Source organism: Danio rerio, chromosome 18 (genome assembly GCF_049306965.1).
Source record: "Danio rerio strain Tuebingen ecotype United States chromosome 18, GRCz12tu, whole genome shotgun sequence".
Classification (NCBI taxonomy): Eukaryota; Metazoa; Chordata; class Actinopteri; order Cypriniformes; family Danionidae; genus Danio; species Danio rerio.
The window spans coordinates 14,492,742-14,517,381 of record NC_133193.1 but is presented as its reverse complement, the minus strand read 5'-3'; the positions used below and the strand labels follow the sequence as shown (position 1 = coordinate 14,517,381).

The following is a 24,640-nucleotide window of genomic DNA, read 5'->3' as shown; positions in this document are numbered from 1 at the left end:
ATGTAAGTCAGGGGGAAAAAATCTGAATTGCAGCAAATAAACTCAGAATTCAGATTTCCCCCTTTGCAACTCCACGTTAACATCTTGTAATTTAGATTTTTTTTCCCCTCAGAATTGTGATTTACATATTACATTTCTGAGTTTATTTCCCAGAGATGGGTTGCAGCTGGAAGGGCATCCGCTGCGTAAAAACGTGCTGAATAAGTTGGCGGTTCATTCCGCTGTGGCGACCCCGGATTAATAAAGGGACTAAGCCGAAAAGAAAATGAATGAATGAATGAATGAATTTCTGAGTTTATATCTTAATTCTTCATTCTACACTGTAAAAAATAAACTGTAAATTTTATGGTAAGAGCTGTGGTTTGCCAGAACTTTACTGTAAAAAATATGGTAGCAACTTTATTGGTTATGTGAAATTGCACCAATTGCTCTGTACTTTTTAGATTTTGTTGTTTTTAACGATTTATAACTGGCTAATTAACATTTCTGCCGTCAAATTTCATGGTTTACATTGTAATATTTACAGTTCATTGCATCTGAGACAGCTCAGAGCTGTCTAATAAAAGGTTTATGTTGTTATACTTATGGTTCATTACCATATTTTTTACAGCTCAGAACTGTAATAAAATAATTATGTTGTAATATATATGATTCATTATTCATTTTTTACAGCTCAGAACTGTATTAAAAGGTTTATGTTGTAATATTTACAGTTAATACCATATTTTTTACTGTCTAGAAATGTCTAATAAAAGGTCTATGTTGTAATATTTACGGTTCATAACCATCTTTATCACAGGTCAGAACTGTCTAAATAAAGGTTTACTGTATGTTGTAATATATACGGTTCATTAACATCTTTTTTTACAACTCAAAGCTGTCTAATAAAAGGTTTATGTTATACTTATGGTTCATTACCATCTTTTTTTTACAGCTCAAAGCTGTCTAATAAAAGGTTTATGTTATACTTATGGTTCATTACCATCTTTTTTACAGCTCAGAGCCCTCTAATTAAAAGGTTTATCTTGTAATATTCACAATTCATTACCATCTTTTTTACAACTCAGAACTAAGTTGAAATTGTTTATATTGTAATAATTATGGTTCTTGTTGCAGAAACTGCCCTCCATATAAAATACTGTTTAAATGATTTAAAACGTTGATTTAGTTTTATATAAGTGAAACCTCAACAAAAGTTGTATTAGATATTTCTGTCATGCGGAAATTAAGTGGAGTACTAAATTTCTTTTGTTTTTACGTGACAGCAGCCTCTTAGAAATACCCACTTGGTGATAATAATATAAATATATGCTGAAAAGCAAAGTAAAAGCAACAAACTCCAGCTAAACTAGCAGACAATAAACAGTTATTGTTTTTTTACAAGGTGAGGCTTGTGGGAAATGTCAGTGAACAACATCTATCAAATGTACAGTTTAAACTTCATTACACCAGTTGCCTACTTTTCATTTATTATGTCCTTTAATGTCTCTGGTGGATGTTTCAAACAGAACTTAAGGGTATCCAGAAGACACAAGCCCATGCCTCTCTGACATTTGCGTTTTGGAAAAATTAAAAAATCTACAGGAAAACATGTTTTTATTTTCCATTTAATAGATGAATTTTCCAAAATACAGTACTTTAATACATTAAACTCATCAGTCAAGTCAAAATGTAACCACATATGACACAACAGACGCATATTGTCTATAATCACTGTTAGCCAGCAGCATTCAACAGAATGTCTTTGTGTGATCATTTTAATCATCCACAGAAAGCAGGAAACCAGCTCCCGGATTTTGCATATTAACATTAAAACTAGACTGTAAAAATATGTGATAAGTGGTTCCTGACAGTGTTTTTTTACAATATCTCTATTAGTGTAAGTAAATAACCCAAACCAAACACAGAAAACAAACACTGCTGGTTAGAGCTTCATTATTTTCCTCTCCTTCACTAATCCTCATCCTCCTCAGGTTCCCTGAGGCCTTGACTATGCAGGGTTTTCCCTGTCATTTCCATCATGGCTTGTACTTCCAGATCAGCATCTAGAATACTTTTCTTCTTCTCATCCTGAACACAAAACATTTATCATGATTACTTTGGTCCTTTTTAGAATCAAAATGGAAATACCGAATTCAGCATGTTATTACAGACCTCTTCTTGTTCTTCAGGTAGTTTCCCGACGCCCCACACTTCCAGGGTGTCCAGTATGAAGTCCTCATCTGCTGAGAGCTGAGGACTGCCGTACGTGGTGCAGCGCGGTCGAGCTCTACTGTGACCATGTCCAAAATCATAGTCCAGCCACAAGCCGAAATAACCATGCTGACCACCCATACCCTAAAAAAAACAGAGAGGTAAGTTACTACTGTATTTGGTTTTGTTTTACTTTATAGTAAAGTATGGAAGCTTGTTTCTGCCAAAGAATAAAAAAAAGATATAATACTATTTTTTTTCTGGCAAACATATAAATCTCATTTCAGACTTTTAATAATAATAAGAAATAATTCTTAACATTTTTATAGCGCTTATCAAACCCCAGCTGATTGGTGGAGTGATGAAGATAATTGTGATATGGGGATGGTTAGAAGGCCATGATGGGCAGATGCCAGTGGGCAAATTTGAATGCCAGGATGCTGGGGTTAAACCTCTACATCCTGGGATTTCTAATGACCACAGAGAGCCAGGACCCTTGGTTTAATGTCTCATCAGAAAGACGGCACTCACTAAGCAGTTTAGAGCCCCCTTTACAATGCTGGGCTATTAGGACCCACACATACCCCAGGTTAAGTGCCCCTGCTGGCCTCACACCACTTCCAGGAGCAGCCTAGCTTTCCCATGGAGAGGGGTCTGGATGCAGACCTGGTGCAGTGCAATCTGAGCTGCAGCCAATGCGTTTTAATGGGTTCATCCTAACCGCACCCCTAACCTTCCCTCTCACAGTCATGTCACTCACTCCATTTGAGTGCATTGTGTCTGACATTGCATCTCAGAGTGATGCAATCTCAGCTTGCATCATAAAAGTTGCATCCAGATACTATTGTTCTCATGTGGTCTCCCATCCAGGTACTGGTACAGGTTCGATTCTGAACTGTTTTCCTCAGAGTCATGAAAGGGGTAGTTCACCCAAAATAAGAGTTCTGCCATCACTTACTCACCCTTGACTTCTTTGTTGCACACAAAAGAAGATATTTTGAAGAATGCTGGACACTTGTAACCATTGACTTCCAGAGTATTTGTTTTATCTACTATGGATGCCAATGATTACAGGTTTAAACCATTTCTCGAAATATCTTCTTTTGTGTTCAACTGAACAAATAAATCTCAAACTAGTTTAGAAGAAGTCAAGGGAGAGTTAATGATGGCATCATTTGTATTGTTGTATTTGTATTGAGATATTTTATCAGTATTTGCATTTTTAACAAGTAAGAGGACTGGGATGCATTGGAATATAATAAATTGTATGAAATACAACAGAATTTTAAGACTGGATTTAATCAAGTGATTTTTACCAGATGTTGTATTGGACAAACAAGATTAACCCATGCCTTTTTGCTTAAAGATGAAGACCCCATTCAGTGTTTGTACTGCACAACTCCTCTAACTGTAAAACATATTTTACTGGACTGTACTGCTTTTTAATGATTCCAGAAGACCTTTTTATGTAATGAACTCTCTTAAGGACATTTTTAAAGTGACACCAGGAAAGTTTTTTTTTTTTTATCAAGTATTAAAGGGCACATAGTTTACCCTTTTTTATGATTTAATATTAATATTATGGTTCTTCTGAGTGTGCCGGTTTAGGTTCAGTTCAATACACAGTTCAGATGTTTTTATTATAATGTGTTAAAAAGTGTCATGTTGGGGGCGTTTACACCGTTTGCTGTTTTAGGTGTTGCTTCACAGTTTCGGCTTCCCGCCCAACATTACAAGGGGCGGAGCCAAGAGCTACTACGCTCTGTGTTTGCAACAGACAGGCTGACAGACAGAGAGAGAGCTAAGCTAAGCTAGGATGAGCATTCAGCCGTACATGTACAAGTCGGCCAAGCAGACCAAGCAGAGAGAACAAGATCATTTGTGTCTTTAAAACATGAAGTGTCCCGAATCGTCGCGCCACGCATTCCAGAACTCAAAACACAAGCCTTCACCAGGGCAAACACAACGGCGCCGCGCCGAGCTGCTGACCCGTAGCTCTACCGCGTGCACCCCGACAGAAACCCACACCGCGCCACGCCACTGACCCGAAGCTCTGCCGCATCCATCCCGACAGAAACCCACGCCCAGAACTCCGAAATGCACTGCGCCACGCCACGCAAAAGGTACAAGCAATAAATTCGATAACAGCGATAATGTGGAGAATATTGATCTTGTGTTAAGCCCAATGAGCTTTTCATCAAAAAATAGAGCAAGAGTGTTTCTTTAATAATATCGCTTTGACTCACACGCTGAAAATGGAGGACGTGCAACAAGAAACTGAGGATATGGTCGTGACGCAAGGCTGTCAATCAATATTGGTGGGCGGGGGGAACGCACTCCTACGTAAAGTTGCGTTCGGTCTGAAAACCACTCCAATTGGTTTATCGGTTTTTTTGTTGTTAAATTGAAAAAAAAGGACTGTCTGTGTTTATATCATCACAGTATGACGGTCTATACACTATACTTGCACACATGAAAAGTAGATTTTTCACCATAGGTGCCCTTTAACACAAAAAAAAATCTTATTTAATTTTTGTATTCATTTGTTTGTTGTTTTTAATTGTATATTTATTACTGAAATGTTTTTGCCATTTTGTCTTGGTTGCTGAAATGGCAAATATAGTACATTACTCTAATTACTCACAATACATTACAAACAAAAGTTTTGATAGTTATTATTTCCACCTGAATGGAAATGACAAGAAAAAAATGGCATTTTTCAGGATTTTTACCTTTTTATGGTCACATGTAGATGTCTTTAGTTTATGTTTGTTCATATTATGGTCAAACTGTAGCAGAGTTGGTTTTGGAAGTGGTTTTCAGGGATCTTTTTTTGTTCACACTATGGTTCAAATGTCAGCATTCACACCTTTTTTAATGAATCACACTAAAGCTGCAGATTGTGAGTATGCAAAATATAATGCAGCGTTTTTTACATTTTTGTGTTTATTTAGAGGTCCTGCTGTGATGTATCAGACATTTAATTGAGCGTTAACACACCTTAGAAAAACTTTCTATTTTGAATGTCTGCAGCAGACATTTTAAATGGATTAGAAGTGCCCAAACTGGCAGTTTGTTCACACAAAAATGCATGTGGTTTTACTGAAACCGGTGGAAAGTTGACAGGCCTGTACTGCAGTTGTGCACAGTTGTGACTTGCGCTAGTCACATGACTGAAAACTATGAACTAGAATAGAGCAGAAAAAGATTCCTGCCATTGCTAATGACAGCTTCTCACCACGGTACATATTCTTAGATAAAATATATCATTGAAAAGTGGAGGAATTTGATTTAATTATGAGAACACTTGAATTTAAATAATAATCATAATACAATTAAAACTAACCATGAACACAGATATAGTGCTATGATATTTGCTGATTTTTTTGCATATTTTTAAGGCTTGCTTCAGATCATCAGACAAATAGTAAGAATACAATAAACCTAGCTTGAAAAACAATGCAAATTTACAAGGGAAAAAAAGCTGTCAATCAATTATGACCTTCAGGCCCTGGAGATGTAAAACAGCCCCAGAAGGTCACACTGTTTTGATGGAACCATTGATTCTGCACTGCACCGGCAAATCCTGAACACCAGCCATCAAGCTGACTTCAGTTATGCTGCAGGTGAGTGATCTAAAACACACCAGGAAATCCACCTACTGTATGAAAAAATTGAGAGCTGATCAAAGTCTGGACTTAAATTCTGTGTAAACCAAAACTTTTATTTCAGTATGTTGATGTACATCCAACTAAACTGGAGTATCGAGAGGCTGGGGCTTTCTATTGCGCATCATTCCATCATAGCAAACTAATGGTTGTTGCTAGAAGGGATAAAGCTGCAGCAAGAAGTTAACTAGAATTATTTATATTATTTATAAAATGATCCATTAAATGTATTTTATTAACGTGTACCCCAACCAGTAATGTAAATACAGTAATTATACAGAGTAATAATTATAATAAATAATGCACAGATTTATTATTCATCTTAAAAATAACAATGTGAACTAGCAAAGTAAAAATTGTACTCTTGGATTTCAAGTGGACTTTAAAAGTTTAGCGCAATCCGTTATTAGGTTTAGGGGGCAATTAATTTTTCACATGGAAGGTTTTTTCTCTTAATTAATGAAACCATCATTTAGAAACTGCATTTGCATTTTATATGGAAGTAAATCTTGAGGAATTTTTGGGTGAACTTTTCCTTTAACATCGATCTTACCAAGCCATTCGGCATAGTCTGCTGGCCCTGGTTCAAGTACATGTAATGATCGTTATAGCCTGTGCAGGTGAACACTCGCATGTAGGGGAAAACTGAGAAGAGGAAACATCTGGAATCTCCTATAGAAAAAAAACAACAACATTGAAGTTATGTTTACAACCGTGCAGTGCTTTTTTACTAATATATATGAGTGAGTGTGTGCATGTGTGTAACATTTTGTGTACAGGCAGCAACATAGTCAAAAGGCTTTTCATTCACACTGATCTGAGAATGCCAAAAGTGAACACATTGTATTATGCATGCCAGGCCAGTAGTTGGCGCCATTACTTTATAAAGAAAAACATTTGACACATGCACAAGTTTATTCTTGTTTTGGTTAAGTTCTTGTGTACAACTATAATGTAATAATATGTCTGAAAAATTATGTGCATAATGTCACAAATTTGCATTTATGTAGATTATAGAAAATAAATATGTTTAATTTTTTTTAATATTCACTCTTAGACCAATTTTGATAGTTTCCAGGCCCCCTAAACGTTGTTGTCATTAAAATAATTGCTGAAAATCATACAATTTTTCATTTTAAAGGCTGGGTTGTAATTTTCAAACCTACCCTGAAACTGAGGTTTGACCTCCCAGCTTTGTGATGCGAAGCCCCCGAAGATGTGCCCTTTGGTGTCCTTTACCAACAAGACAGTGGGACCCCGGCTTTTGCAGCTGCCCAACAATCGGGTGAAGCTTTCTCCGTGCATTTTTGTTGAAAATAACATCCTCCAGGGGGCGCTGTGTCCCTCAGGCAGCAGAGGGGACAGAAACATCAGAAGAGGCAGACTCAAGACACAGCGGAGGTCAGTCCAGGGAGCGAACTGACACGGGGGTAACAGAGTCGGTGGAGGACGAGAGGGCAAAACAACACCTAGTCCTTCACCAATCAGGAGCTCCAAAAACATAGCCATCATTGGGATCCGGAACAGCCAGTCTTCCAGACAAGCAATGTCACACGTATTCTGATCTGTAGAAGCGACAAGAAGTAAAGTTTCAAATATGTCTGCTGCAGTTTGTTATTTACTAAAATTATATATATATATATATATATATATATATATATATATATATATATATATATATATATATATATATATAATAAAATAATTGTGAAAAGTTAATTTATAAAAGCAAAAAGGTAAATCTATATATACACAGTTCAAGTCAAAATTATTCGGCCTCCTGTGATTTTTTTTTTTCTTTTTCAAATATTTCCCAAATGATGTTTAACAAAGCAAGGAAATTTTTCACAGTATTTTCTATATATTTTTTTCTTCTGGAGAAAGTCTTATTTGTTTTATTTCAGCTACAATAAAAGCAGTAAAAAAAAAAAATTTAGTTATTAGAAATTAGTTATTAATACTATTATGTTTAGAAATGTGTTAAATAAATCTACTCTCTGTTAAACAGAAATTGGAGAAAAAATATACAGGGGGGCTAATAATTCAGACTTCAACTGTATAAATAAAACTAAATATATTAAAAAATCAAGAAAGCATGCAAAAATCTTAGTTTTTAACAAAAAAAATACAAATATAAAATACTTATAATATTCACAAAATATTCACAAAAACAATAAATAAAAAGTTAGCATTCATAAAAATATATACAAATAATACACAAAAAATAAGCACAAATGTATCCAATTTTTTCATGTTCCAATTAAATTTACATGATTTAAAATATATATCAACATGATTTGATGTCATTAAAGTTCATTATTAAACAGCATTTACTTTGATACTGAAATTATTACCAACCTGAAGGTTTTAATTCAGAGGTCAGCTGTTCGGCCAGCAGTTTAACACCTTGAGCACCATCTCCCATTCGTTCTGGTTGCCAAGCTCTCAGGTGCCCCTTGTGGGCGAGAGTCTGTACTGCAGCATAAACCAGGTCTTCCATAAACTATTAAACAAGCAATAAATAAATAAACATATTAGGAACTAGTTAGAAAAATTATAAAAAAATATATACATTTAAAATGTTTCACTGTTCAACTGAATTTAAATAAGTAATTAATCACAATATGCAAATTATTTATTCAATAGTGTATTGCTAACTAAAAATAGGTTTTAAAATATTTAACGTTTTACTGGAAAATAAAATATTAGATAGAAAAATCTGTTAAATTCTGAAATAAATAAATTAACTTTTTAAAAATTATTTATTAATTTTAATTTAATTATTTCAGAATTGAACAGATTTTATTTTGAGCTAATATTTTATTTTATTGTCATATTTTAGTATTCAGAAAATGTATAAATAAATAAATTTGGCAAAAGCACACAATAAAAGTACTAAATCCTAAACTAAAATATAAAATACAATTTACTAAATATATTTTAAAATTGTACATAAATGATAAAATTGAAATGATTAATATTCCTTTAATATTTATTTTACTGATTAGTTATATAAGTAAACTTTGGTGCTACTTACACCTCTGATCTGCTCAGTCGTGGTAACAGTAGCCTTTGCACCCTCTGCCATTGCCAGGACCAACGGCGCTCGTTCCTCTGCAGTTCCTCTGAGAACATCTGCCAGGAAAATGAGCAGCTGCTCGCGACTCACCCCGTCACCAGGGTGCAGCGGCACTCCTGGGTCAATGCTGTGGAGACCCTGAAACACTCGCTTTATCATTGACTCTGAGGCCATCTTTCCCATGGTCAGCTAAAAAGAAATCAAATAAACAAAAAAGGTCATACTGATGTATCTGAAGGACTGCCAGTGATATCCAATGCAAACAGCAACAATTTGACAAAACTGAATCCATTAACAGGTCACAGCAATTTAAGTATGTATTTTAGCAGATGCTTTTTATTAGATAGCCTGCAATACTGTTCGACATTCATACACACAAATAACATCAGCCAGCTTTTAAATAGTAATCTAATTGCTATATAATAATAAGTACTTTGATAGGAAAGTAATTGTGTGCTAGACTTGGCAATACTACAAGGAATGTGGTAGTTCAAGAATTATCACAGATTTTAATAATACCTTGATTGTATTTATTTATTTGTTGTTTTCATTTAATTTTAATCTCTTGGTTGTTGTTTCTTCTTATTTTACAGGTTCATAAAAACCCTTGAGGACTTTTTTTGAGATTTTAACAGGTTTGTGTGTGTTGAGCATCACTTAAGACAATGTTAGCACCTATCAGATTTAATTGTGGTGAAAACTGGATAATTTGGACCTTTTGTCAGCTAATTTCAGCTTCCGGGTTTAAAATTATTTTTGGGGCTGGATCAAAATCGGCGACGTATCGCAAAACTGCAAGTGCAAAGATGACGCGTCGGTTTCTCATTATTTTTCATAACGGAGTTTTCTTATCCTATAAGAAGACCCTGCTTCTAAGTTATTCATGACTCCACATGCTTTCCGAAGGCAAGTGCCAAGCTGTAAGACACGTTGATGACTGTGTGAGACCGTGTCCAGATACCCACAGCACACAGTATTTAGCTGTTCATGAATGGTCGTATGTGTTTGTTCCTATGATCCACGGGGTTTGTTGCATGTTTTTCCCTGCGATGCTGTCAGGGCTGATACAGTAAAGCTGTTTGTGTGCAGCAAGCATTTTTGTTGAAAAAGCAGAGACTGCATTCAGACTTGAGTATTGAGGGAGAAGTCCTCATTTATAGTGTTTTTATGAACACGATTATCTTTATAATGATATAAATTGTGGTTGCGTGTATAAAATTACAAATGTGTACAAAATTACTCACACCCACTGTGTACATATACATTTGTAATTATGTTTATCTATCTGCACACTTCTGATTATTAATAGCAACCTGTACAAATTCATTTATTGTAAATCTCTGTTCATAGCTAATACAACCATAATGTTGATAGTACATCCATCTGTAAATGTCACCATAGTTTTTCTATAACTGCACTTTATAACTTATACCTGTATCTTGCACTTGCTGCTATTGCACTGCTGATTAGACCTTAACTGAATTTCGTTGCCTTGTACATGTGTAATGACAATAAAGTTGAATCAAATCGAATCTAATCTCTATTCATATCGCAAAATAAATCGCAGGAAAACAAAATATTGCAATGTCAGTTTTTGTCTAGTATCGTGCAGCCCTAATTTACACACTTAATACTGGAGTAACGACATTATAATAATATACTACATTACATTCGAAGTATAACAGATCCCTCTGCTCACCTGCAGCATGTCTAATGATAAACCCTTGCTTGTTTTTCCAGCTGAAGCAGAGGATCTTGCTCCATGAAGTCTGTCAAATGTCCCCTCAACAGCGGGTCTCTCATCCGGACGAAAACGAGCCAGTCGCTTCTGCGCTACAACACTGTCGCCGTTCCCCATCACTCTGGAGGAAAATCTACGATTACTGTAAGATTAAGTGAGATAATTGGTGGAGAGGGGTCTGAATGTCATGGGCACAGAAATATACAAAACGCATGCTTGGCTTTGTCAGCCGACTGAAACTAGTTATCATGATAAACTGTCAAATACGGTGCACGATTGAATTGTGAAAGACAGAAGTGGGTTTTTCAGACCTTGTTAGTGGTTTAGTTTGACATTTCGACTTTATGTACGATGTAAACAACACACACGCAAAACTACTTCCTGGTTCTGCACCGCTTCACGTGCAAAAGACCAATGAACGAAGAGAACTTCAAACCACGCCACGATTGGCTGGATCCGATTAGCGTCATTCGCAGATTGTTGGTAGTTTACCCGAGGGCAAATTAGTTGTATCAAGAATGAAGTATTATGTTAAATCTGAAGTCTACCAGTCCTAAAATTGGGAACAACGTTGCTACGTTTTATCTTAATTTTGTATAATATTATAATTGTAAACGTACAATAGTTACTTTTTTATGTATATGCAAAAAAGTATTTGCTTTACTGTTTTGAAGAATCAGGATTTTCAGAGACTTTAGTACTCAGCAAAATACTTGAAAAAAGCAGAATTTAAAATAATAAATCATTTGAATGATAAAATTAGATTCAAATAATCATATGTTGTATCAGTACTTTATCATATATATTAGCATAAACGTAACAAGCTAATAAAATGCAATTTAAAAATGTATAATCTTAACAAAACAATACAAACATGATTAAATGATAAATAAATTTAAATGATTAATTTATTAAATTATGTAAATAAATACATAAAATATTATAATGAGTGAAAAATGTATTCCGGTAAAATAATAATAAGTTATTAAAATAAAAAAAAATATATATAACCATTATGAAACTACAAAAAATACATTTATACAATTAAATGGTTGTGATGTAAAGTGTAAAATAAATGAGTAATTTATTAAATTGTGTAAATAAATATATCAATGCAGTATATTAATAAGGGAAAAAATAATACTGTTGAACAGCCTAACAGACTCGAAATACTTCCATATTAATTTAGACCCAATTGTAATAGAATTTAATTAGATATCATGCCTTAATTAAATAATTGTTGTAAAAAAAAAAAAATAATAAATATATATATATATATATATATATATATATATATATATATATATATATATATATATATATATATATATATATATATATATATATATATATATATATATATATATACATATATATAATTATTTATAATTATTCTCCCCCCCTTAGATTTTTTTCCCCAAAAAATTGTTTAACAGAGCCAGGGAATTGTCACAGTTTGTCTGGTTTTGGCTAGGATTTTTTATTATTTTAACACCATTTTAAAAATTGTCAAAATTATTATTCCCTTTAAGCTATATTTTTTATTTTTGATAGTCTACAGAACAAATCATTGTTATACAAACCTAATTACCCTAACTTGCGTAGTTAACCTAATTAATCTAGTTAAGCCTTTAAATGTCACTTTAAGCTGTATAGAAGTGTCTTGAAAAATATTAAAATATTATTTACTGTCATAAAGGCAAAGATAAAATAAATCAGTTATTAGAAATGAGTATTTATTCACCTTATTCCCTTTATTCGTTAGGGGTCGCCACAGCGGAATGTACCACCAACTGATCCAGCACAGCTGATGCCCTTCCAGCTGCAACCCAATACTGGGCAACATCCATACACATTCACTCACTACATCCAATTTAGTTTATTCAATTCAAAGTCAACTCACTAGCTGGGGCTCGAACCAGCGACTGTTTTGCTGTGAGGCGATAGTGTTAACCTCTGAGCCACCATGTCACCCCAAATATAAATTCAGTGGCTCAGCATAATTGACTACGCCCCATTTTGAAAATGAATATTTTTATCCATTTCTCAGTGAATATATTCAACGTATTTTGGTGCATTTAAACAGAACAGATTTATTAAGCAGATGTAAAATAATATTTTAGTCACCAAACATATTTAGAAATTAAAAAAAAAAAATACAAATAAATTTAAGCTTAATATTGCAAAAAAAAAATAAAATTACAACCTACGAAATTTCAACAGATTTCCGTTTTTTAGCTGCTCTTGATTTTTTCTCTTTTTAAAAAATGTATTTAACATTTTTATATAACATACATTTGGCTGTACTAGTTTTTGGAACGTTATCGTAAGTTATTTTGTTAAATAAGCTCCAGATTTGGCTTCAGTACTGACTAATCTAATGTATATGCACAAGTATAATATTGCATAGCTTCTTATTTAAAATATTAATTGAAAAGAGAGATTTGTGAGGGGTGAACCTAAATATGCTGATCACATATTTGAATAACACATGAAAGAGTAATAATGTGGCATAATAGAAACAGAAAATATTTCCCAATAATATTTCACACATCATTTCCACAGTATAAATTTGTTCTTTACAGGTATAAAGCTGACTTTTATATGTTATAATGGTCCTCTGGTTCGTTTTAAATCTTGTTTAGCCTTCTGAAAGTAGTATCTGTTGTTGATCAGTAGAGGGCAGACTAATCCAGCTATTTGAACCATCAGTTTTGTCTGTTCGTGAGGCTTTACTGATCTTTCTCAGCAGGCGATGAAAAACGCCTTTTAAGGGCATGAGATTGATGTGAGATCTGGGCGTGATGCCCGCTGACGCTCAGCACTCTTACCAGAAGTTTTAAAAGAAGCCGTTTAAGGACATTTCCGTATCTGCAAGTGAGAGTGCAAAAATGAATAGTCAAATAGTCAAATTAGGCGGTCTACAGAAAGGGATTGTATCCACTTGGATTCGAAGAAAACTGAAAAAAAAAGGCTTTGGTTTGCAATGAATGAATCTCTAAACCTCACGGCAACTAAGATGCTTCTTCAACTGCGCATGCGCGTCGGTCATCCGCCCAGCATGGAGGCTTTCTGAACTCTGTGCCAATGGTTAGGATCTGCTACCACTGAGTGGATTCATTACTTCCCACAAGTCAGTCGAAGGAGATCAATTACAGTATTAAATGCACATATACTCACATATTACCGTGGTATATATTCACTTCAGTTGTTATACTGAGCTGATCTCCAATACCTTCCCTGTTACAATTACGAAAAGTTGGCTTTCGCTACTAATAAAACCTACAAAACACACACAAATTAAGTATTTTCTTGTGTACAGTTTTATCTAAGGTGCTTTGTAGTATAACTGTGGTTATACAAATAATAATCATGAAGCAAATACCACACGATTCATTTTCAGGGTATCTGTGGCGGTCTAAAAATGTCTTAATTTACAAAAAACAAATTTTAGGTCTTAAAAAGTCTTAAATTCACTAATATAGTGTTGTAAATCTTAAATCATTTTAAATGGGTCTAAATTTTCCATGTAAAGCTATACTCAACTGGTCCAACACCAATCCAATCACTAATATATTTCAATAAAAGTTTTAAGAAACATTTTTCAAATATTTATATATTTTTTAAGGTTTTAACTTGGCCAATTAAAAATATCTTTATTAGCCTTTTATTTATTTTAGCTCTAACCACCTCCAAATCACACCTGTTTAATAGTTTCTAGTTGAACACCTTGATTAGTTGGATCTGCTGTGTTTGATTGGGTTGGAGCTAAACTGTGCAGAGCTGCGGCCCTCCAAGAATTGAGTTTGAGACTCCTGCTTTAAGTGATTTACAAGTATTTTGTATTTATGTGAAGCTGCTTTGACACAATCTACATTGTAAAAGCGCTATACAAATAAAGCTGAATTGAATTGAATATATCATTAATAAACATAATAGATTTGTTGGTGCCAATAGCCTAGTGGTTAAGTATGGTGTCATATAGCACCATGATGCTCTCGGTAACCTGAGTTTGATTCTTGGCTAGAGGTCCTATGCCGATCCTTCCCCTCTCTCTGCTTTAAATGCTTTTATGGTTGTCCTCATTTATCCTATTCCAATAAAAGGTGAAAAAAAAAACCTAAAAAGTAATTATAAAAAAATATATATAATAGAATGTGTAAAATATGTGCTTACAAATAAGGAAAACTTTGAGACACTACAAATATTGAGGTAAAGTCGGTTTATAAGCACCCATTCAGACTTCTTCCTTTATAATATAATTTTAGAAAACTATTATTTGCAAATTCTGAATAGTGAAATCATGTTAGCAGCTAATGACTATCAAAGTACATCATTGTTCACAGTCAAATAAATATTGCTAATGTTGTTTTGAAGTCATACTTACATGTGATTTCAGACCCAATACTCAAAGCACCATGGTAAACAATATGGAGCATGTCGCAAGTTGTCACTGAAGGAATGTTCGAATATAAAATCAACTTTACCTTAATACTAAAAATCCTGAGGAGCAGCACGGTGGCACAATGGGTAGCACAATCGCTTCACAGCTAGAAGGTCACTGTGGTTTAAGCCCCGACTGGGCCAGTTGGCATTTCTGTGTGGAGTTTGCATGTTCTCCCCGTGTTTGTGTGGGTTTCTTTCGGGTGCTCCAGTTTCCCCCACAAGTCCAAAGATTGTCCGTAGTGTATGTGTGTGAATGAGAGTGTATGAATGTTTCCCAGTGATGGATTGCAGCTGGAAGGGTATCCGCTGCATGAAACATTTGCTGGATAAGTTGGCAGTTTATTCTGCTGTGATTAATAAAGGGACTAAGCCGAAAAGAAAATGAATGAATGAATGAATAAAAATGCTGCATTGTTTCAACCCTATTTTGACTATCCCATCCATTGGGTTAAAAATGTAAGTGGTTTGTTCTTATTAGACCCAAATTTGAATTGAAACAACCCAGCATTATTTGGAACGTATAGTATTTGGTTCTAATGGTAATGGTTATAGTGATTCTAATAGAAACTTTAATGATTTCTGTGCTAATTTGTTGCCTTCTATCGTGGCATAAAAGACAAACCCATTACATCACTATGATATTTTTCCAAAAAACAAACTTTTTTTTTGTAATTTACTTTAACATGAAACATATTTAAATAAATTTAATAATATCATTTGTAGAAGAAACATAAGAAAATTCTTGGGTGGTTTCTATTGTTTACTTTTCAGCAGGGCTAATCTACGTGTAGTTCACGAGACGCGATTTTACAACCTAATTGTACATTGACACTGTGTACAGTGCCGTCGCTAATGAGCAGGTGTAAACCATAACAATGCAGCTATTGTGATGCAAAACAACCTGCTGACACACATGCACAGGCCTGGCGGTTTTATTCAGTGTGAAAGTCGTGTGCCCACCGAGCATGTAGAATCAAACATGACCACATATGGAGAAAGTAATCTCTAATTCATGAAGCATAACTATTGTGCTGTAGATTTATTTATACAGCAACATTTGACTACACAGTTTAGTGACCCAGGCTGAGCGAATATGTCAACCAGTGCTTTAATATGAGCACATACATTCAATTTTAGACTCATAAATATCGTAAATTAAACATAAATGTCGCATGTTAGCATGTGCTTTGCATCGTAACTGCCTGGCTGACCTTTTGTCTCTGGGTTGTCATTAAAAATAAGAACAAGCAATGTCAAATTAGCTCTAAATGGTGTCAGGATTACAGTTTTTAATATAAAATAAATTAGAGTGTAAGTTAATGAACTTGATAGTCATTTTGAATGCATAATCATATCCAAAATGTTAGCAAAATGTTAGTTTAACTTTATTGTCAGTACATACAAGTACAAGACAACGAAATGCAGTTTAGGTCTCACAAGGAGTGCAATAACAGCAATTGCATGATATATAATTATTAAATTAAGTATTAAATATATAAGTATTAAAACATGCTGATATTTACAGATGGATGTACTATGAACATTAAATACAGGCTGTATTAACTTTGATCAAAGATTTACAATTGATGAATACTGTATATGTACATGTTGTTATTAATAATCAGCAGTACAGTATGAAGATAGATATGAACATAATTACAAATGTATATGTGCAGTGGATATGTACAATAAATGCAGCAAAGCCAGTTATTTTCATCAAAAGGTCATATTTTTGTAGCTTCGTTGAGCATATTTCCAACAAGCACAGACACAGCCTGAAAGAAACGCTCACATTTTTAAAGTGAAACACTGGAAATGTTTCTCTGGCATCAACCGTACGTTGACTTTTCTGCGGCAGCTCCAATCTGCAAGTTGAGGCATGAGGTTTCTCTCTTTCTGTTCGGGTGCTTCTTCTTTCTCCTTCCTTTATCTGCCACTCTCTTTCCACAGCCCTATATGGTAAAAGTGTGTCGCACACTCCGTATACAGGAAATGGTGAAAACTTTAGCACCCACACGCATACAAGCGCATGCAAACACTGCTTTTGTGAGTGTGTGTGTGTGTGTGTGTGATACTCATTTGTGTTTTATGCTCAACCTGGTTACTGTAATCAATGGAACAGGAACAATTCTCTCAGTGTTATTGTTTGCTTGTTTCTTGCTGTTATCCTGCTTTTATTTGCATATTATCACAGTTTCTTTAATCAGCATGACACTGGATGTATATTTGGGGTGTAGGATTTTACAAAAGAGTTACTATTGTGGTTATAAATGCAAAACTGTTACGATGGTATCATATGCATGAAATATGAGGTCAAATGGAACAACTGATGTTTTATTATTAAGGATATAGTTAATGAGACCGTCATAATGAAGCAGCCAAATGTGTTCAGTACAATAAAAGCTGACCTTTTCCTTTTGATGTTTGAGTGTGACCTTTTATCACATCGTGTTTGTCTGTGCAAGAAGCGGGCCTGATCAATAAATGAATAACTTTGCTATCCAGCTCATTGACCCATATACTAAAGAGCCATAGCCCAATTACATTGAGTCTTCTGTAGCGGGCTAACCATTCAGAGAGATTGATAGATCGGTTTTGGGATGATTAAAACTGAGGGAGCTTTTTAAACTGATTTTCTGGAAAGGGAAGTTCCTGCTTTAGGATAAAACGTATTGGGTTGGTTCCTGGTTAATGTTTAAGCACGTTTATGAACCTTTGTCATGCTGAGTTCTCAAGTTGCATTTGTTGACCCTGTTATTTTTCTTTATTGATATATTTCATATGTATGTGTTTGTAATCTATTGTAATGTTAAATATTGTTTTGATTTGGTTATAAAAATGTATATTATATTATATTATATTATATTATATTATATTATATTAAATTATATTATATTATATTATATTATATTATATTATATTATATTATATTATATTATATTATATTATAATTTATTATATTATATTTTATTTTGTTATATTATAATTTATTATATTATATTATATTATATTATATTATATTATATTATAATTTATTATATTATATTATATTATATTATAATTTATTATAATTTAATAATATAATATTATAATTTATTATAATTTATTATACTTTATTATAATTTATTATATATTATATTATATTATATTATATTATATTATATTATATTATATTATATTATAGTTTATTATAGTATATTTTATTTTGTTATATTATATTATAATTTATTATATTATATTATATTATAGTATATTATATTATATTATATTATATTATATTATATTTTATTTTGTTATAATTTATTATAATTTATTATATTATGTTATATTGTATTATATTATATTATATTATATTATATTTTGATTTATTATATTATATTTTGATTTATTATATTATATTATATTATATTATATTATATTATATTTAGTTTTTATACTGATTTTACTCTAAACTTGAGCTGTTTTCCACATACAACTTAGCCCACTGTATGTACAAAACAAACCCTCCAGAACATTCAAGAGGGGGTTGAATTCAACCCACAGCTGAACAGATGCTCAGTGAATGATGTGACGCTCTTGTTCTAAACAACAGTGCTATTTTTTTTTCAGAAATAAGTCAAAACATTGTCATCAAAAACTCAAGAATGTTTATATCCCAGGCAGAAATGAAAATACACCCATCTTTCAAAAGCTATAACCAAATCATGTACTGTCATAAATAGCAAATATTTAAAAGTAATAATGCTTAGAAAAAGTGCATAAATAACACAGAAAGTAGTCATTATTTTGTGGTGTAACTCATATGATGAACCTATTATATCCTTTAAAAGCATGTCAGTAAGAATTCAACTGGATAGTTTAAGTTCATTAGTTGTCAGAGCAGAGATAAAGCTCCCAATAATGCAATTAAAAAACAAAAAAGATTTATGAATCAGAAATTATATACTTTCTGGTCAAAAGTGTTGGTTAATTAATAGTTTTTTTCAATGTGTGTAAACGGATGTACTACTGTTATAAATTTATCCAATAACTGATGCATATATTTTGAAATTTGATACTGTTCTGTTAAACCTGGTTAATTCTACAGCATTCAAAACTAAAATAAATATTTTTGTCGTATAAATATTTCGTAATTGCAATTCGTCACCACAGCACTTTAATGTCGATAAAATATACAATAAAATGTATAATAATTTTTAGATTTGATGAAGTTTACATTTGATACTGTTATAATGTGTGTGTGTGTGTGTGTGTGTGTGTGTGTGTGTGTGTGTGTGTGTGTGTGTGTGTGTGTGTGTGTGTGTGTGTGTGTCCAAACACCAGGTTATTCACAAGCATTACATGGTCACCCCGGTATACAGGAACACATCAGTGACCCTGTAATTCTGAGACCCACTGTGTTATTTTATTAAAATTAATAATGATTGAATGAGAAGTCAAGTATCCAGCTAACTTCAGTCACTTGTTCTATGTTTTGTTTCTGGTCCTAGTAAACCATATTTGACCTTTTAAACTACTTTGCTTGTTGTGTATGAATCATTTACACAAGCAGTCCCGATAAACCTGTCTCAACAAACCATGATACAGATAGTCCTGTTTCTCTATATGTTATTATGGTGGCTTGAGAAAGTCAACATACTATTAAACTACATAAACATATTACTCTTCCATCTTCTCCTTCTTCTTAGACAATTTTGAGAATGGATCTTCTCCTACACTGTTCATACTACAACCACCAAACTAACTCCATCCATTCATTCATTCATTTTCTTGTCGGCTTAGTCACTTTATAAATCCGGGGTCACCACAGCAGAATGAACCGCCAACTTATCCAGCAAGTTTTTACGCAGCGGATGCCTTTCCAGCCGCAACCCATTTCTTGGAAACATCCACACACATACACACACTCATACACTACGGACAATTTAGCGTACCCAATTCACCTGTACCGCATGTCTTTGGACTGTGGGGGAAACCGGAGCAGCCGGAGAAAACCCACGCGAATGCAGGGAGAACATGCAAACTCCACACAGAAACGTCAAATGAGCCGAGGCTCGAACCAGCGACCCAGTGACCTTCTTGCTGTGAGGCGACAGCACTACCTACTGCACCACTGCTTTGCCCCTAACTCCATCCTTCAAAGTCAAACTATACTGAATTAAGTTGCCATATCTTTTCCAACTGATCCGACTTACAGTTTTCCAAAAAATTCCGAAAAATCTCAACATTGGACCAAACTGTGTGACCTCATAACTTTGCGTCAGACTGGCATAAAGACTTAAGGTTGGCCTCATTTAACTCAGACTACCAATCTGCCAATCACTGATGACTTTTCAACTTACTAGCCACAGACTAGCAACAACTAGCAACTGTCACATAGGCTTCCATTGTAAAAGAAACTGCCATTGACTTTACATTGGACATACTAACAACATACAGATTCATAAGAGCAATATACTAATCCATACTAGAAACATGCTAGCAACATACCAATCTATACTAGAAACATACTAACAAACATACTAATCATACTAGAAACATAGTAACAATATACCAATCCATGCTAAAACATACTAACAAACATACTAATAAATATACTAGCAACAGGCTAATTCATACTATTTGTCTACAAACTTTACTTTTCTAGTTTATTATACATTATATAATTTAAAATTACTAAAATGTCAATAAAAGTCACTTTGTTGAATTTTAGAGTTAAATTCTCAATACGGAAACTTGTAATTAACAGACATTTACTTACCGTGTATATAGAATATAAAAAAAATAGATAATTACATTGAGTTTTTTTGAGATAGTGTTATTAATTATGTCTGTGTGTGTGTGTGTTTTGACTGGTTTGGCTGGTTGTGGGACATCTTGTTAACTCATGACAATGGCAGCACTGTGCCAGAGCCTGAACGCTTCACAGGAACATTGCGAAGTGACCCATTCACTCGCTCTCAATGGGTGCCCCTTTTTCGCCCCAATTCAACCCCTAAAATTTCTGTTCTCCAAAATCCAGACTCAGCTAAACTATAACTCGCAGCTCCTCCAAACCATCTATGCGTCATTGTTGCTGAATTGCCTGTACCCTTAGGCCCAGCAGATGTAAATAAAGGTGTTTGTATTTAAACAAATCTCTCAAATTTTCCTTTAGCAGCACCTCTGAAGCGTCAGAAACTGTGCATTAAGGCAAAGCAGCAGGGTTTTTGTGTGTGTGTGTGTGTGTGTGTGAACTCTGCTCTCCATTTGGGTTCTTCCCAATGGCATGATTGACCTAATTGGCAATCGCATTAGGCTTGATGAAAATCTTCCCCGAGCTCCTGAATTTATAAAAAAAAATAAAATAAAGAACAAATTAAAGGGATAGTTCATGCAAAAATTGAGTTCTGTCTTTATTTACTCACCCTTTACTTGTTTTAAACATTTATGATTTTATTTCTTCTGTTAAACACAAAAGAAGATATTTTGAAAAAACTTCCCTGCAACCATTTGACTTCCTTGTGTTTTTCTACTATGGTAATGCATTGTAAGTAAAGCATGTTACGTAATTATATTACTATTGTAAAGTAACAAGTAAAGTATAACTTTTAAAAATAAGTAATATTATTTGAGTTACTTTTTACCTTGATTAATTGACTTTTAAAAAACATATTGCGAAATAAAATTACCTTAGTAATTTAATTACCTTAGTTAGGTTGAATCACACACTCCGTGATAGACAAAAGCTGCGTCCCAAATCGCATACTCATGCACTATTCTACGCCATTTTGTAGTATAAATAGTGTAAGTAGTGCGTTCACACTGAAAACTCTAAAAATAATAAGTGCACTTTAATTACCCGGATGATGCACTCATTCAGCCGCTAAAATGAAGTGTGTAATGATGGACACTTCACGCACTCAACGACCGCAGGTTTGCTTACGTAGCGGAAGGGGCGGAGCTATCGGACGCACATGTTGAATAACTTTATTTAATTTGGATGGTGAAAGCAAAATTCTTTTACGAGAGTGATTATAGCGCCTCCCGATAGTGATTGCGGCAATACTCACGGCAGGTATTATTTGATAATTCGGCCGTTTACTTCAATGATTTGGCAACCGTCAAACGTCATCAGGGAAACGGTTTGAATTTCCGCTTAGTAAAAAAAACATTAGTGTGCCATTTGGGACGACACTACATACATATACTACCCTGTTGAGTGTGTAAGTGCATAAGTACATAGTGCGTGAGTGCATAGTGTATAGTGTGCCATTTGGGACGCAGCTAAAGTCTCTTTAAGGCAAGTCATTTCATGCGGCGGCCATCTTTAAACCATTTCTCAGGCAGCATGCTCAGGCTCAAGACACATCTGTTTAGCTGTGCCTTTACTGAATGAGCACTGTGCTACGTCCGACAGATCGCACTATTATGTCTTTCTTTTCTCTTTTGATTTTTTACAACCTGTTTTAACGCATTTTAATCTGTTTTTAATAATTTTTATTGTTTTTTTTCTTATACGTGTCTTTTTTATTCTTGTTTATGTAAAGCACGTTGAATTGCCACTGTGTATGAAATGTGCTATATAAATAAACTTGCCTTGCCTTGCCTATAGTGAGTAAATTAAACATTTTTTATGAACTATCCCCTTAATTCTTTTTTTTTCCCAGCAACGAACCATTCAATTTACCATATCTACATAGATTTATATCTCTTTTATTTGTTTTTTAGTTTAGTTATTATTATTATTGATATTAAAAATAACAACAACTCCCAATATCACTATGATATTATGATATAACATCATATAACATTATGATATTATCACAATAATTATGAGACTTCTGATTAAATGCAGCCTTCGCAGATACAGAAAACTTTCTTTTTTTTTTTAAATCATATTGACCATTAACTTTTGAACAATAGTCTACATATCTCTTTTGTAATAATTATCCAGAAACGATCATCACGTGACTTCAGCAATGTGCGTAGGGGTTTGAAGACTCTTGAACTGGGAGGCCTCTGGAATGCAGGAAGGATCCAGCAGAAAAGCTGCCAGTGATTTCCTTGTGAACTGCATGCCAAAGAGTCTTCAGAAACATGTCCACACACACACACACACACACACACACACGCATCAATTCTTGCTCTCAAACACACATTCTGGATGACAGAGAGTTGTAGCAAAACAAGCCAGTGACGCTGGAGCTGTCAGAACACGTACACACAATCACAAAAGACTAACAGTCCTGAAAAATCCTACTCTAGCAAAAGTACTCACTAAAAACGTGTAGTGAGTAACAGTATCTGTTGTAAATACTACTCAAAGTATGAATACGAAGTAAAGTACTCAGGAGTAGTATTAGGCTATGAAAATGATTCCACCTGCAAACCAGCCCTGTACATCAGAGCAATTTTTAAAGGCGTCATGATGTTAATGATTAATGTTATTAACATCTTCTCGGAAATCGTCATCAATATATTTTATATATATATTGTTAATAAATAATGTAGACAATAAACAATAGTGTATATTATTTCACAAATATTCAGTGACAGGCGAATGGCTAATATTGTTTCTAGTCGCCATTTAATATTAATAATCAGCCATTATTTATCTGACAGAGTCAGTATAGCAGAAACATTTTTCAGAGATATATAAATTGGACAGGTTTAATTACTATAATGGATTCATTACAATGAAGGAAATAATAGCAAGTTAATATGCTATAATACATCTACTGTATATATGTAATACAATTAGTTTTACATTTAATAAATATATAAGGCCATATAAATATTTCACTCTAGTGATTGACTTTTAAAATAACTTCTTTATTAATGTTTTAATGTTGTAATAGTTAAATACTATAGTAATTTAATTACTAAATTAAAAAGTACTGGTAATTTGTGGTAATTAAAGTTGCAACAAATATAGTAATACAAACAAATTAACTGTTAATAATATCATTTATATACAGCTGAAGTCAGAATTATTAGCTATCTTCGAATTATTTTCTTCTTTTTTAAATATTTTCCAAATGATGTTTAACAGAGCGAAGACATTTTCACAGTATGTCTGATAATATTTTTTCTTCTGGAGAAAGTCTTATTTGTTTTTCTTTCGCTAGAATAAAAGCAGTTTTTAATTTTTTAAACACCATTTTAGGGACAAAATTATTAGCCCCTTTAAGCTATATTTTTTCTCGATAGGCTACAGAACAAACCACTGTTATACAATAACTTGCTTAGTTACCCTAACCTGCCTAGTTAAACTAATTAACCTAGTTAAGCCTTTAAATGCCACTTTAAGCCGTATAGAAGTGTCTTCTTATTGTATTTCTCTTATTTTGAGAAAACAGCCTTTAAAATATGTGTTGTAACTGAAATTTACAGACACAATTTGATGAAATGTGAAGCCTCAGAGTGTATTTTTGAATGTTTTTTTTTTTTTTTTTGTTCTGGGCAAAAGTTATTTTGTTCTATTGTTTTGACATTATATATATATATATGTGTGTGTGTGTGTGTGTGTGT

At 33.4% G+C, this 24,640-nt stretch overlaps 2 protein-coding genes across 3 annotated transcripts in view; one reads left to right on the top strand and one right to left on the bottom strand.

Annotated features, from left to right (window-relative positions):
- Positions 1–1,579: 1,579 nt before the first annotated feature.
- Positions 1,580–11,056, bottom strand: meak7 (MTOR associated protein, eak-7 homolog). The gene is given in 8 exon segments (NM_001044965.2): positions 1,580–2,070; positions 2,155–2,337; positions 6,415–6,533; positions 7,028–7,426; positions 8,220–8,364; positions 8,899–9,129; positions 10,640–10,823; positions 10,993–11,056. Coding segments are annotated over 7 exon segments (1,353 nt in total). The 5' UTR covers positions 10,799–10,823; positions 10,993–11,056; the 3' UTR covers positions 1,580–1,953.
- Positions 11,057–12,446: 1,390 nt separating this feature from the next.
- The window catches only part of klhl36 (kelch-like family member 36), a 42,672-nt gene continuing 30,478 nt past the window's right edge, over positions 12,447–24,640 (top strand). For both annotated transcript variants that reach the window (XM_073929111.1, XM_073929114.1), the window contains exon 1: positions 12,447–12,520. The gene's annotated coding sequence lies outside the window, so the exon portion shown is untranslated. The remainder of the gene's footprint in view (positions 12,521–24,640) is intronic.